The 13,657-nt window shown below is 45.6% G+C and overlaps 1 protein-coding gene across 1 annotated transcript; it reads right to left on the bottom strand.

Moving 5' to 3' along the window:
- Positions 1–398: 398 nt before the first annotated feature.
- LOC123108252 (protein NRT1/ PTR FAMILY 5.7) lies at positions 399–2,398 on the bottom strand. The gene is made up of 2 exons (XM_044530076.1): positions 2,161–2,398; positions 399–2,064 (listed from the first exon to the last, which is right to left on the bottom strand). Exons 1-2 carry the CDS (start codon positions 2,315–2,317, stop codon positions 440–442), a joined length of 1,782 nt encoding a protein of 593 aa, XP_044386011.1. The 5' UTR covers positions 2,318–2,398; the 3' UTR covers positions 399–439.
- Positions 2,399–13,657: the final 11,259 nt, after the last annotated feature.

Raw genomic sequence — 13,657 nt, 5'->3', positions numbered from 1 at the left:
TATACGGGGTAGTTTTTAAAAAATAATTAAAAAAGGTAAAATAGTTCAAAATTATTTTTAGATTAAACTTAACTTGCGCACTAGTATATAATTTTTCACAAAAAAACCAACGTTGACTTCACAGCAAAAAAGGCAATTTATTTGCTATTATAGATCACTATTCATGCTATTTTGACCGAAAATTTGTCTTTTTCGAAAAGAAGTCAATGAAGAATTTTCTTTTGTGGAACTTTTCTCACTAGAACAATGAAAGGCCAAGTTCATTTCAAAAATATTTTCAGAAATTTTTGACTTTTTGTTGAATTGCTATTTTTATTTTTATTTTCTATATAAGGTACATATGTGCCCAGGAACCACGTTCCTTCCTTCTCTGCTGATGCCTGGCCATCTTCCTCTGGTGGTTAAAATGTTGACGATGTGTTGATGCTTCTTTGTTATGTTATACACCAAAAGCGCTCCCCTGTGCTACGCACTTGTGATTGTACGGACTATTGACGCCGGCAACGTCCTTCTCGACGCCGACCCTGCCGGCCTTCGCGGTCTGCTGCTTGTACGAGTACCGGGTGGCGACGAGCACGTAGAAGCCCAGGTTAGCGGCGGAGATGCCGGCCAGCAGCCAGTAGAAGAGGTCCAGCCTGCTCCGGCTCAGGTCCTTGCCGAACCACCCGTCCCGCCGCCCGCCGTGCGAGCTCACGCGGCTCGCCGCCGCGATCAGCTGACTGCTCAGGAAGCTCCCGGCGCCGATCACGCTCAGGTACAGCCCGATGCCGAGGCTGCGCATCGTCTCCGGCATCTGGTCGTAGAAGTACTCCTGCAGGCCCACCAGCGCGAACCCATCGCCGACCCCCATCAGCGCGAACTGTGGCACCAGCCAGAACACCGACATGGTGACCTTGGAGTCCAGGCGGCGCCGCTCGACGACGGCCGCCACGGCCATGGCCACCACGGCGAACGCCATGCCGACGCCGATGCGCCTGAGGACGCTAATCCCGCGCTCGGCGCCCGTCGCGCGGCGCAGGCACGGCTCGAGCACCTTGTCGAAGAGCGCCACGGTGGCGATCATGGCGATGGCGGCCAGGGCGAAGATGGACGCCGGCGGGAGCACGAAGTGTGGGCCCAGGTGGCGGTCCATGGCCATGCCCTGCTTGATGAAGAAGGTGGACACCTGCGCCGCCGCCATGCCGAACGGGAGCGTGGCCACCCAGATGGGCACCATCGACACCACCAGCTTCGTCTCCTCCACCTGCGTCACCGTCGCCAGACGCCACGCCCCGCGCCAGACCTCGCCACCATGCTCAAAGATTGCCGCCTTGTCGAGAAACCGGAGCTGGTCGGTGTGGGAGAGCAGCCTCTTCTTGCCGTCATCCTCCTCGTACAGCTCGCCGGCGTCGGCTGGCAGCTGAAGGCGCCGCTTCATGACCGCGGCCACGACAACCCGCAGCAACGGCGTGAGGGGACTGCCCTGCGGCACCCTGTACCGGTACGTCCGCCACCCCGCGAGGTAGACGACGAGGGAGCAACCCATGACGGCGGCGAGGAGCACGGTGGCGGCGCCCCATCCGATCCGCTCCTGGATATAGACGACGACGGTGACCCCGAGCAGGACCCCAGAGCAGAGCGCGCAGTTCCACCAGTTGAAGTAGGACATCTTCTGCAGCCGCTCGCCGGCGTGGCCGTCGTCGAACTGGTCGGCGCCGAAGCTCTCGAGCGCCGGCTTGTGCCCCCCGGTGCCGACGGACACGAGGTAGATCCCGACGAAGAAGAGCGTCTCGTGAACCCGCGGCACGGAGACACCGCCCGGCCTCAGCCCCGGCGCCAGCTGCGCCACCGCGAGCAGGACGAGGCCGAGGAGGTAGACGACGGTGGAGAGGAGCACGGTGCGGAAGCGGCCAAGGTAGGCGTCGGCGACGAAGCCGCCGAGGAGGGGCATGAGGGTGGTGACGCTCATCCAGTACTGGGAGTTCACGGCGGCGACCTTCATGTCCTGGTGCAGCACCTTGGTGAGGTAGATCATGAGGCTGGTGGCGATGCCGAAGTAGCTCAGCCGCTCGCTGAACTCGATCACTGCCAAAACCACACAACAAGAAGTCAATAACGTTCACACACTGCCATCAACCAGACGAACAGAGACAGAGACAGAGAGATCAGGAGGGAGCTTACGGATGATGAACATGGCGGCCTTCCATGAGCCGGTGGCGGCGCGGAGGGGCGGGCGGCCGCGGTGGTCGACGGAGGAGTCGTCCACGCATTTGTCCCACTCCCCATCTCCGTCGCCGACGCCATGGCCGCCGCCGCTTAAACCCTGCTGCTTCCTCATCACCGAATCAACCTCTCTCCAAAGTCCAAACTAACCAAAAGGACTCACTCCACTGCGCTTTTGGACGTACTAGTAGATTGATCTGTGGTTTTTGGTGTGAGGCTGGGAGGAAAAGAGGCCCAGTTATATAGCCGCGCGGGTGGGGCATGGACCGAGAGAGCGAGGCAGGGCAAGTTGGGGGAAGAAAGGCCACGTCGCTGTGATGTGAAGATACTCCGTCTGTGTGTGTGTGCGCGCGCGCGCGCGCGCGTGTGTGTTTGTGTGTGCACGCGCGCGAATCGAATCCGCGAAAAGAGGCCTCGTTTTTGTGACTTTTATCAAAGTTGTTGAGGGAATGAATCAGTTTGAGGAATTTGCTGGCGTTTTTTTTTTCAGAAGTGTGTCACAACTCACACTCACATCACACCTAGAGGCAGTGCCGGAGCTTGATAAGAATCTCAGGGGGGCCAAAGCGAAAATATGAACAACCAGGCGGACAAAGAATTGATTTTTTTTCCTAATCTAAGTTATGCATAGTAATTTTTCTTCATTATTTTGCCTTGGGCACGGCCCTCGGACTTGCGCTAAGCTCCGCCGCAGCCTAGAGGTCTAAATGCAACATATCTAGCGTAGATACAACTTCTTTGATACTATAGCTTGTATATTATCTTCATTAGCCTGTATCTTAGTGTAGATATAACTTCTTTAATGGTTTTCCTACGCCGTATGATATGCATTAAATATACATCCGCATACAAGTGTTTTTATATAGGTTGGATCTTAGGCTTAGTTTGAGAGCAAGGTATTTTTAAAACCATGGTAATGTAAAACCCCGGTATTCCAGTTTCTAAAACCCGTTATATTTTTAGAAGAAGAAAAAGAGCTCAAGGCCCCTTTTAAAATACTGCGAAGATACTACTCATTGGAGATACTGTGGTTTATAAACTATGGTATTTCTTGATGCCAAACACAATAATATTCTTAGGACTATTATGAGCTGCCAAACACGGCCTTAAGGCGACTCTAGCAGAGTCGTCATATGGGTGGTCCTTATAATGCATATAGAGTGTGCTTCATATGCATTTGGAGGGTGCCGAGGGGATGCACAAACTCTCATTTAGTGTGTGTTTATGAGAAAAAAATTCATCAATTGTCTTGTTTAGTGCTAAGAATCATGTCTAGATCAAGACACTAACTGCTTTCCTCATTAAATAAGGTGTCACATCAAAAAAATTAGGAGTAGTTGTTAGGTACGCTAGTCAAAGCAAACCGGTAGTGAGTTATTGTGCATATGAAATAAAACAAAATATTAAATGAGTAGAACACAGTTTTAGACATGATAATCATGTGAGTGTTACTTTGAGCAATTTATGTATGAAAAAGGATAAGATTATGGAGTAAGTACAATGCTCCATCCATCGAGTAAATGGGTAGAGTATAGTTTTTGACAATTACTAAGATTTACAATGTCAAGTCGTGCGTTACTTTAACCAGTTCAGATGACTGTAATAATAATATGTAACTATAAAACGAGTGAAATTATATGTTTTCCCTCTAATTTCATTTCTTTACACTCAGATTCCCATCCCGCTTACCTTGTTTATCAAGAAATAACGCATTGCACTAACCTTTTAATTTTGTGAGAGCATTCCGAGTATTTGGTCCCTCTCATCACGTCGAAGTGGCAAAGTTCTTCACAAACCTAAGCATTTCTTATACCTTAAGAAATAGAAATTCTTTGATATATAAAACAATTAAGTTTGGGGTATATACTGTGATTGGTAGACAATTATATCTGAAGTTTTCACGTAATTTAGAGATGACAATAAAAATGTGTGTATAGTGGGTTGTCTCTTCCTTTTATCTACAAATAACTAGCTATGCCTAAATATGTGGTGGGACATATCCTCCATTCTTAAATAGTTGCAACCCACTACCTATTTTCCCACTTCATACAACTATGCCACATCATCAAGTCATGCATGTGGTCATAAGTTATAATTTGTACACTAATCTATCCATGCAATCATGCGACCTTAACAATCATGCATGTCAATTTGTTTCACTAATTTTTGTGTGGGCATAGGCATGTCGGCTTGGAGCAAATATATGTTGGTCATCTTACATACTTTTTATGTAGGCACCCCGTTGACTCCGATCCAGCTTTTTTTCTCTTTTTATACAACATTTCATCACCTGCTTCTTTTAAAAAAAATGTAAACCGGGGGCAATCTTAAATTTGGTTTCCAATACTTTTAGTTTCTAGGGCAATCTTAAATTTGTTTTCCAATACTTTTAGTTTTTAGCATATATTTATGCATTTATTTTATTAAGATTCCAGCAGAAACGCGGGGGATATGATCTAGTTGTACTTAGAGACCATCGCTTAATTAAATGAGGGCATTATCTTATGATTTTTCTCTCATCCACCGCAACAATTATCCCACAAAATACTCATAAGATAACATCATTTTACATGTCCTTAGAAATTCCTTTTACTGTGTTGTTTCTGGCTAGTGGGCCATGTGTTTTTTTTTTTTTTTTTTAATAGTTTGAATTGCTTACCACACGTGTCACGTGGTCTAGAAGACCATATATTTACGACTTAGCAGCCGAGGTAGTATATGCATGCCTGATACATCCTAAAGAGCTGACCCTGGATCCGTCGTTGGGCTTCAACCAAATTTGGATCGGACGACGACGATGGAGCGTCATGCACTCATGCTTGCCACCGAAGTCGTTGCTGACCTGCGTAGGAGCAGTAACGTATGTGTACATGCATTCACTGCGCTCACTAATTAACACGCGCAGTACGCCAGCCATCGTACAACACATTTCAATCTCTTCTAACAAAAAGAAAATCTCCTTTTGAAATTGGCTGGCTGGCTCTGACTTTGCGCGGCGCGGCGGAGCACGTGTTTCATGCACGCATTTATCCGGCACTATAAATCTATAATGGTCTCTGAGCGCCATCAGCCACCGGAGCGACGGACGGAGACGGTGCGTCCTCTTGCAAATGCCACGCTCCACTTGGCCTGAGCCGGAGATGGAGATGATGCAACGAGATGTGATAGAGAGCTGCATGCATTCGTGTGATGCAGATCAGATCAGATATATGGCCGGACTGGACTTGGTCACTTTTAAGTCAGCGCGCTACAGTAGCCTGAGTTTGACCACTCTGGCCCGTAGGATCTAAAAGGAACCATCCAGATCTCTTGCTACATTAATGATTAGGCCGGATAGATATAGTATGACCATTGTTGTCAGAAATCCTTTTCTGAGCCCGGGTCATCTGCACCCGTATTTAATAAAAAATCAAAATAAATACTACAAAAATTCAAAAAATTTCAAGAAAAATTCTCATGATAGACAATTTGATGCATGAGGTCCGCCCTAATTTTCAAATCATTTGGACGACTAAGCAACTCTCGGCAAAAAAGACAAATTCAGGTTCTGTAAAACAGTTTACTGTTCATATACTTTTTTGACCCGATTTGTCTTTTTGCTGAGAGCTACTCAGATATTCAAATGAGCTAATATTTGGAGCGAACCACACGCAATAATTTTTCTACCATGAGAAAAAATAATTTTAAAAAAATAATTTTTTTGAATTTTTTTTTACCGGGTGCAGATGAGCCTGGCACCGAATCGCTGCACTCCGTTGTTTCTGCAATGTGTGAGTTGTATCAGCCAGTGACTTTCCTTCTTCAAGTTAGCCAAGATCGATGTGCCGAGTATATAGTACGTACATACTTTCAACACAGCACAGTTCAACAACCATTTGTTGCACCATAGTTGGCGAGCTAGCCATCCTAGCTAGAGGTTCCACTTCGGGTCTGCCATGTTAACTCTGGGTGGGTGGGAATAGTTTGTTCCACATGTTCATTTCCTTCAAAACCAAAAGAAGTTCGGCCTCATCTTATTTAAAATTCCGCTCGGGCCAGGCATCTAACTGAAACATAAATAACATGAGGCTGACGCAAACATGCGACAACTAGACTAAGAGCAACTCTAGTAGACCCGTAAAACACCTGGCCCGTAAAAATTCCGGCGAGTATGCGGGCTCGGACCAATTTTCCGGCCAGAACAGAGCCCGCATACTTGCCTGGCCCGTAAAAAATTATGCCGTAGCCCGCAAATCGCACGCCCCGAGCACAATAAGTGCGGTTCCGCGACCCTTTTGCGGGTCCAAACCCTATTCCCCCGTCGTCGCGAGCCGCCCGATTCCCCTTTCCCCTTTCCCAATTTCTCGTTGCCGGTGACCACCCGCCCCGCCTCCAGCCGCCATGTGGGGGCGAATGTGGAGCTCCGGACGCGGCTCCGACAGCAGATCCGGCCGTGAGAGGGACCCGGAGCGCGAGCGGCGCGTCCGGTCCGACGGCGCGAGGAAGCGCGGCGCCCGAAAGTGGACCAACCACAGGATGTCGCCATCGGCGAGCTTCAACCGCCGCGAAACGGAGGAGTACGACTATCGGCGCGCGTCCTTCTCCTCCGCGAGGTCTTCCTACGTCGGATCCTCCTCGTCCTCCGCCGCGGGCTTCCTCCCCACAAAGAGGGAGTGGTCGGGAGAGGAGGAGGAACCGGAGCCGCCCATGTTGTTCGCCTTCGTCCCGGTGAAGGAGGAGCTCGAGGAGCCCGCTCCGCTCGGCCGCCGCGGAGTCGTCGGGCCCGAGGACTACATCACAGACTTCGACGCGGTCGCCGCCGCCGTCGCCGAGCGGAGCATGCGCGAGAAGGAGGAGCGCCGGTGCCACGTCGAGGAGCTCGAAGCCCTCGAGTGGCGGCAGGCGGTCGCCGACAACGTCGCCGCCAACGAGAAGGCTGACGAGTGGCGCCGCATCCGCGCGGAGCAGGCGGAGAAGTATGTCGATCTGTGCAACTCCGGCGAGGAGGATTGAGCGTTCGGCTCCTCCACGGCGTCGTCCAGTTGTCGCGACCTCGCCGCCGTCAGATCCGACCCCCTAGTACTAGTTTAACGTAGTATGTAGTATAACTATGCTTGTAGTTTGTTGATAATGTGATGAACTATGTAGTAGGAGTATGTAATGAACTATGTTTGTGCAATTTCCCCCACGAAAGTGTTTTTTCAAATTATGCAGGTTTAGATACGGGTTTTGCTCAGCCGCGCATGTTTTTAACCCGCAAACGCGATTTTCGTGAAACCGCAATCGCGTTTTGCGGGTCGAATTTTTGCGGCGTCTGCTAGAGTTGCTCTAAGATATATCATTCGCTTGCAGAATATAGTACTCGCTCCGATCCATATTAATTGTCGCTGATTTAGTGCAATGATCGGGGGGAGTATTTACATTCTTCATAGGTTCCTCTTAGATCTTTCAGTTTTGAATTTGGGGAGAAGATATTCACGGCTACTGATGGTTTCAGTCTTCGTACCGATCAAGGGCCTCAGTTTAATGCTGAGCAACATCCTACTATCTAAAAATCTTCATATCGATATACTCTTTCTTAGCTAAGCCGGTGGATGATCGATCCTATTTGATTATATCATGGGCTCGAAAAATGGATCTGAAGTTGAGTGAAATGTACTCGAACAAGCTGGACTACTAGAGCCTGTAAAATTAACGCGCTTGATTCAATTTTCCTAAAACTTGTCGTTTTAGATTTGAACGGAGTCCAACCTTAAAAATTTTAAATTTTAATACCACACCTCTAACTTATTCTATTTGTTTTAAAAAATGTGCACACTTATTATATTTTGTTAACTTTTTCCAGCGTTCAAATCACATGGAAACCGTGTGATGGCCCTAACGACGACAGCTTTCAAGCACTGAAGAGAGCATGATGCCAATGCCCCGCAAAAAAAAAGTATGATGTCAATGTCAAATCATATTACATATAAGGAGGTCAAAACCTAAGTGCACTATAATGCAAAGGGTCACCGCGTGGTAGTGCTTATAATTTTAAAAACAAGCACCTCAGGAGCAGCCGGTAGTCTTGTTTTTCTTTTATTTCCTTTTGCTGAAAAGGAGGTAGTCTTATTTATTTATTTTTGATAAAGGGCGACTTTATTATCTTAAAATGTAGCATCAAGCGGGTACAAAGCATTATGAGTAACACCCGGCCTCTGCATAACTAAGATGCACATAGCCAAATCTAGAAGTCTGACAAAAATTCATGAAATAAGAATCGACAAATCGGCAACAGTAGATTCCTTTAGACCGACACTATGCCTCTGTCGAAGAAGGTGGTGGATCGATCCGTAGGTTATGCTGCCACTCATGTTGGGAAAAAACCTCCGTAGCCACCTGCTCCAATCGCGTACACACCACCATAACCAACGGTTGGTACTCCGGCCGTTGTAGCATAGACCACATACGTAGCGAGTGCGTACACCGGAAAATAACCTGTAGAGGAGAGGCATTTTTATCATTAAAAACCAAATCATTTCTACATAACCAAAGCGACCAAATTAAGGCATATGCTCCCACCCTTATTAGCATTTTGAACCTATTTGTAATACCGTACAACCAATGACCAAAAATATTGACAACACTTGTGGGCGGATACAAATTTGACGCTATTTGGATGACTGACCACGTAGAACGTGCAGATTTGCATTGGAAAAAGAGGTGTTTGATTGTCTCGTCATGTGTACAAAAAGAACACTTCTTACTACCTCGCCAGTTTCGCCGTGCGAGGTTGTCTTTGGTTAACACAACTCCCCTACGGAGATACCACATGAAGATTTTCACTTTTAGTGGAATTTTAGACTTCCAAATTTTCTTATTATTACTCGTTGGTACCTCAGAATGCGTGAGTACACGGTACATAGAGTCTACTGTGAAAGACCCTGATGTAGTAAGGTTCCAGCGAAACACATCCTGACCTTGTGTCGGGTTAATCGAATCCAGCCGGGATAAAAGATTATGCCATGACACAAGCCGGGGGCCAATCAAATCCCGCCTGAACGAAATATTCGACGGGGAAGAAGCGAGCACGTGCGCAATAGTATTATTCTTATCGCGAGCGATGTTATATAAGGTTGGATATTGTTCTCTAAGACTGGCATTGCCTAGCCAGATGTCTTTCCAGAAACGAATCTCCGACCTGTCCTTTATCGCGAAAGACCCAAAGCGAAAGAGGTGTTTCTTTGCCGCCATTAGGCCAGCCCAAAAGTGCGAGTCGCCAGGTTTCTAATATGCCTGGGATACCGTCTTTTGGCCTAGATACTTGTTGCGCAACATGGTTTGCCAAACACCATCCTCGGTAAAAAGTTTAAATAAACATTTACTGAGAAGGGCCTCATTCTTGACCTGCAGGTCATGAATTCTAAGGCCACCTTGGTCTTTAGGCCTACAAACCACGCTCCATTTGGCCAGCCTGTATTTTTTGTTTTCACCGTCTCCTTGCCAAAAGAATCTGGATCTAAAGTAGTCCAGTCTTTGCAGGACCCCTTTTGGGAGTTGGAAGAAAGAAAGCATATAGAGAACCATATTTGTGAGGACGGAGTTAATCAAAACCAGCCAACCACCAACTGAGAGTAGTTGTCCTTTCCAACTGTTCAACTGTTTCTCTAAATGCTCCTCCACATGCTTCCACTCTGCAATGGTGAGACGCTGATAATGAACCGGTATTCCCAGATATTTAATCGAGAATTGGTCAAGTGCGCAACCAAACAGGTCAGCATAATCGGCCGCCGCCTCAACAGATTCTCCAAAGCAGAACAATTCGCTTTTATGAAAGTTAATTTTGAGGCTCGACATTTGCTCAAACGCTGAAAGCAATAGTTTCAGATTTCGAGCTTTGTCTAGGTCATGTTCCATAAAAAGAATCGTGTCATCGGCATATTGTAAAATAGAGAGGCCACCATCCACAAGGTGTGGCACTACTCCCGCAATCTGTCCATCCTGCTTGGCACGCTCAATCAGAATAGCCAGCATGTCAGCAACAATGTTAAATAACATTAGGGACATGGGGTCACCCCACTAGTAGAAAAAGGGTCAGATGTGAAGCGCATTAGTGCCGGTTTGAATTTGAGCTGGCACTAATGTGACCATTAGTGCCGGTTCCAACTGCTAGGCGGGCGGACATCATTAGTACCGGTTCGTGGGCAACCTTTAGTACCGGTTCATGCCACGAACCGGTACTAATAAGGCCAGTGCGGCTGTGGTCAGGCTGGGGCCCCCACAAAGACCTTTAGTACCGGTTCATGGCATGAACCGGTACTAGAGTTTCTTATTAAGCTGATTTTTAGTCCCACCTCGCCAAGGGAGAGGCAGTATGAGCGATATATAAGACGTGCGTGCAGAGACAATGGCGAAGAGGCGCAAAGCTCACCTGCACATTGATTTGCTTCAAGCATTTCGGAATAGCATAGATTGCACTGAGCTATGTGCAGTGCAGTCTACACTATTCCGAAAGGCTTGAAGCAAATTAACCAGCATTGCACCTCTTTTTTATTTTTAATAACTTATTTGGACTCCGAACTTCTTGTGTGTTCAATATGCAGCATTCAAAGCGACGTCATCAATTTCCAACATGTTCTGACATCATTTGTTGTTTTTCAGTCATTTATCTAATTGTTTAGAGAGCTAAATGACCGTGAAATTGAAAATCACTACAAAATGAACTGTGAAAATGTTGAAACTTGGCATGGTATTATCATTTCACCCGCATAGCATGTGCCAAAAGAGTAGAGAGGGTCACGGCAATAACTGGACGCACTTCGTGTACAAACTGGACAATCTCTATCGGAGTATCAGGGTTTCGGACGAGAACTCATCTGTTACATGGGCACTTCAATGTTTTTCAAACTTATTTGGACTCCGGACTTCTTGTGTGTTTAGTATGCATCATTCAAAGCGACTTCATCAATTTCCAAGATGTTCTGACATCATTTGTTGTCTTTCAGTCATTTACCTAACTGTTTAGAGAGCTAAATGACCGTGAAATTGAAAATCACTACAAAATGAACTGTGAAAATGTTGAAACTTGGCATGGTATCATCATTTCACCTGCATAGCATGTGCGAAAGAGTAGAGAGGGTCACGGAAAAAACTGGACGCACTTCGTGTACAAACTGGACAATCTCTTTCGGAGTATCAGGGTTTCGGACGAGAACTCATCTGTTACATGGGCACTTCAATGTTTTTTAAACTTATTTGAACTCCGGACTTCTTTTGCGTTCAGTATGCAGCATTCAAAGCGACGTCATCAATGTCCAACATGTTCTGACATCATTTGCTGTTTTTCAGTCATTTACCTAATTGTTTAGAGAGCTAAATGACCGTGAAATTGAAAATCACTACAAAATGAACTGTGAAAATGTTGAAACTTGGCATGGTATCATCATTTCACCCGCATAGAATGTGCGAAAGAGTAGAGAGGGTCACGACAAAAACTGGATGCACTTCGTGTACAAACTGGACAATCTCTTTCGGAGTATCAGGTTTTCGGACGAGAATTCATCTGTTACATGGGCACTTCAATGTTTTTTAAACTTATTTGGACTCCGGACTTCTTGTGTGTTCAGTATGCATCATTCAAAGCGACGTCATCAATTTCCAACATGTTCTGACATCATTTGTTGTTTTTCAGTCATTTACCAAATTGCTTAGAGAGCTAAATGACCGTGAAATTGAAAATCACTACAAAATGAACTGTGAAAATGTTGAAACTTGGCATGGTATCATCATTTCACCCGCATAGTATGTGTGAAAGAGTAGAGAGGGTCACGGCAAAAACTAGACGCACTTCGTGTACAAACTGAACAATCTCTTTCGGAGTATCAGGGTTTCGGACGAGAACTCATCTAGGCACTTCAATGTTTTTTAAACTTATTTGGACTGCGGACATCTTGTGTGTTCAGTATGCATCATTCAAAGTGACGTCATCAATTTCCAACATGTTCTCACATCATTTGTTGTTTTTGTGTCATTTACCTAATTGTTTAGAGAGCTAAATGACCGTGAAATTGAAAATCACAACAAAATGAACTGTGAAAATGTTGAAACTTGGCATGGTATCATCATTTCACCCGCATAGCATATGCGAAAGAGTAGAGAGGGTCACGGCAAAAACTGGACGCACTTCGTGTACAAACTGGACAATCTCTTTCGGAGTATCAGGGTTTCGGACGAGAACTCATCTGTTACATGGGCACTTCAATGTTTTTGAAACTTATTTGGACTCCGGACTTCTTGTGTGTTCAATATGCATCATTCAAAGCGACGTCTTCAATTTCCAACATAGTCTGACATCATTTGTTGTTTTTCAGTCATTTACCTAATTGTTTAGAGAGCTAAATGACCGTGAAATTGAAAATCACAACAAAATGAACTGTGAAAATGTTGAAACTTGGCATGGTAGCATCATTTCACCCGCATAACATATGCGAAAGAGTAGAGAGGGTCACGGCAAAAACTGGACGCACTTCGTGTACAAACTGGACAATCTCTTTCGGAGTATCAGGGTTTCGGACGAGAACTCATCTGTTACATGGGCACTTCAATGTTTTTGAAACTTATTTGGACTCCGGACTTCTTGTGTGTTCAATATGCATCATTCAAAGCGACGTCTTCAATTTCCAACATAGTCTGACATCATTTGTTGTTTTTCAGTCATTTACCTAATTGTTTAGAGAGCTAAATGACCGTGAAATTGAAAATCACTACAATATAAACTGTGAAAATGTTGAAACTTGGCATGGTATTATCATTTCACCCGCATAGCATGTGCAAAAGAGTAGAGAGGGTCACGGCAAAAACTGGACGCACTTCGTGTACAAACTGGACAATCTCTATCGGAGTATCAGGTTTTCGGACGAGAACTCATCTGTTACATGGGCACTTCAATGTTTTTCAAATTTATTTGGACTCTGGACTTCTTGTGTGTTCAGTATGCATCATTCAAAGCGACTTCATCAATTTCCAAGATGTTCTGACATCATTTGTTGTTTTTCAGTCATTTACCTAACTGTTTAGAGAGCTAAATGACCGTGAAATTGAAAATCACTACAAAATGAACTGTCAAAATGTTGAAACTTGGCATGGTATCATTATTTCACCTGCATAGCATGTGCAAAAGAGTAGAGAGGGTCACGGAAAAAACTGGACGCACTTCGTGTACAAACTGGACAATCTCTTTCGGAGTATCAGGGTTTCGGACGAGAACCCATCTGTTACATGGGCACTTCAATGTTTTTTAAACTTATTTGAACTCCAGACTTCTTTTGCGTTCAGTATGCAGCATTCAAAGCGACGTCATCAATTTCCAACATGTTCTGACATCATTTGCTGTTTTTCAGTCATTTACCTAATTGTTTAGTGAGCTAAATGACCGTGAAATTGAAAATCACTACAAAATAAACTGCAAAAATGTTGAAACTTGGCATGGTATCATCAT

This window comes from Triticum aestivum, chromosome 5A, assembly GCF_018294505.1.
Source record: "Triticum aestivum cultivar Chinese Spring chromosome 5A, IWGSC CS RefSeq v2.1, whole genome shotgun sequence".
Classification (NCBI taxonomy): domain Eukaryota; kingdom Viridiplantae; phylum Streptophyta; class Magnoliopsida; order Poales; family Poaceae; genus Triticum; species Triticum aestivum.
This window is presented reverse-complemented; position numbering and strand designations above follow the sequence as displayed.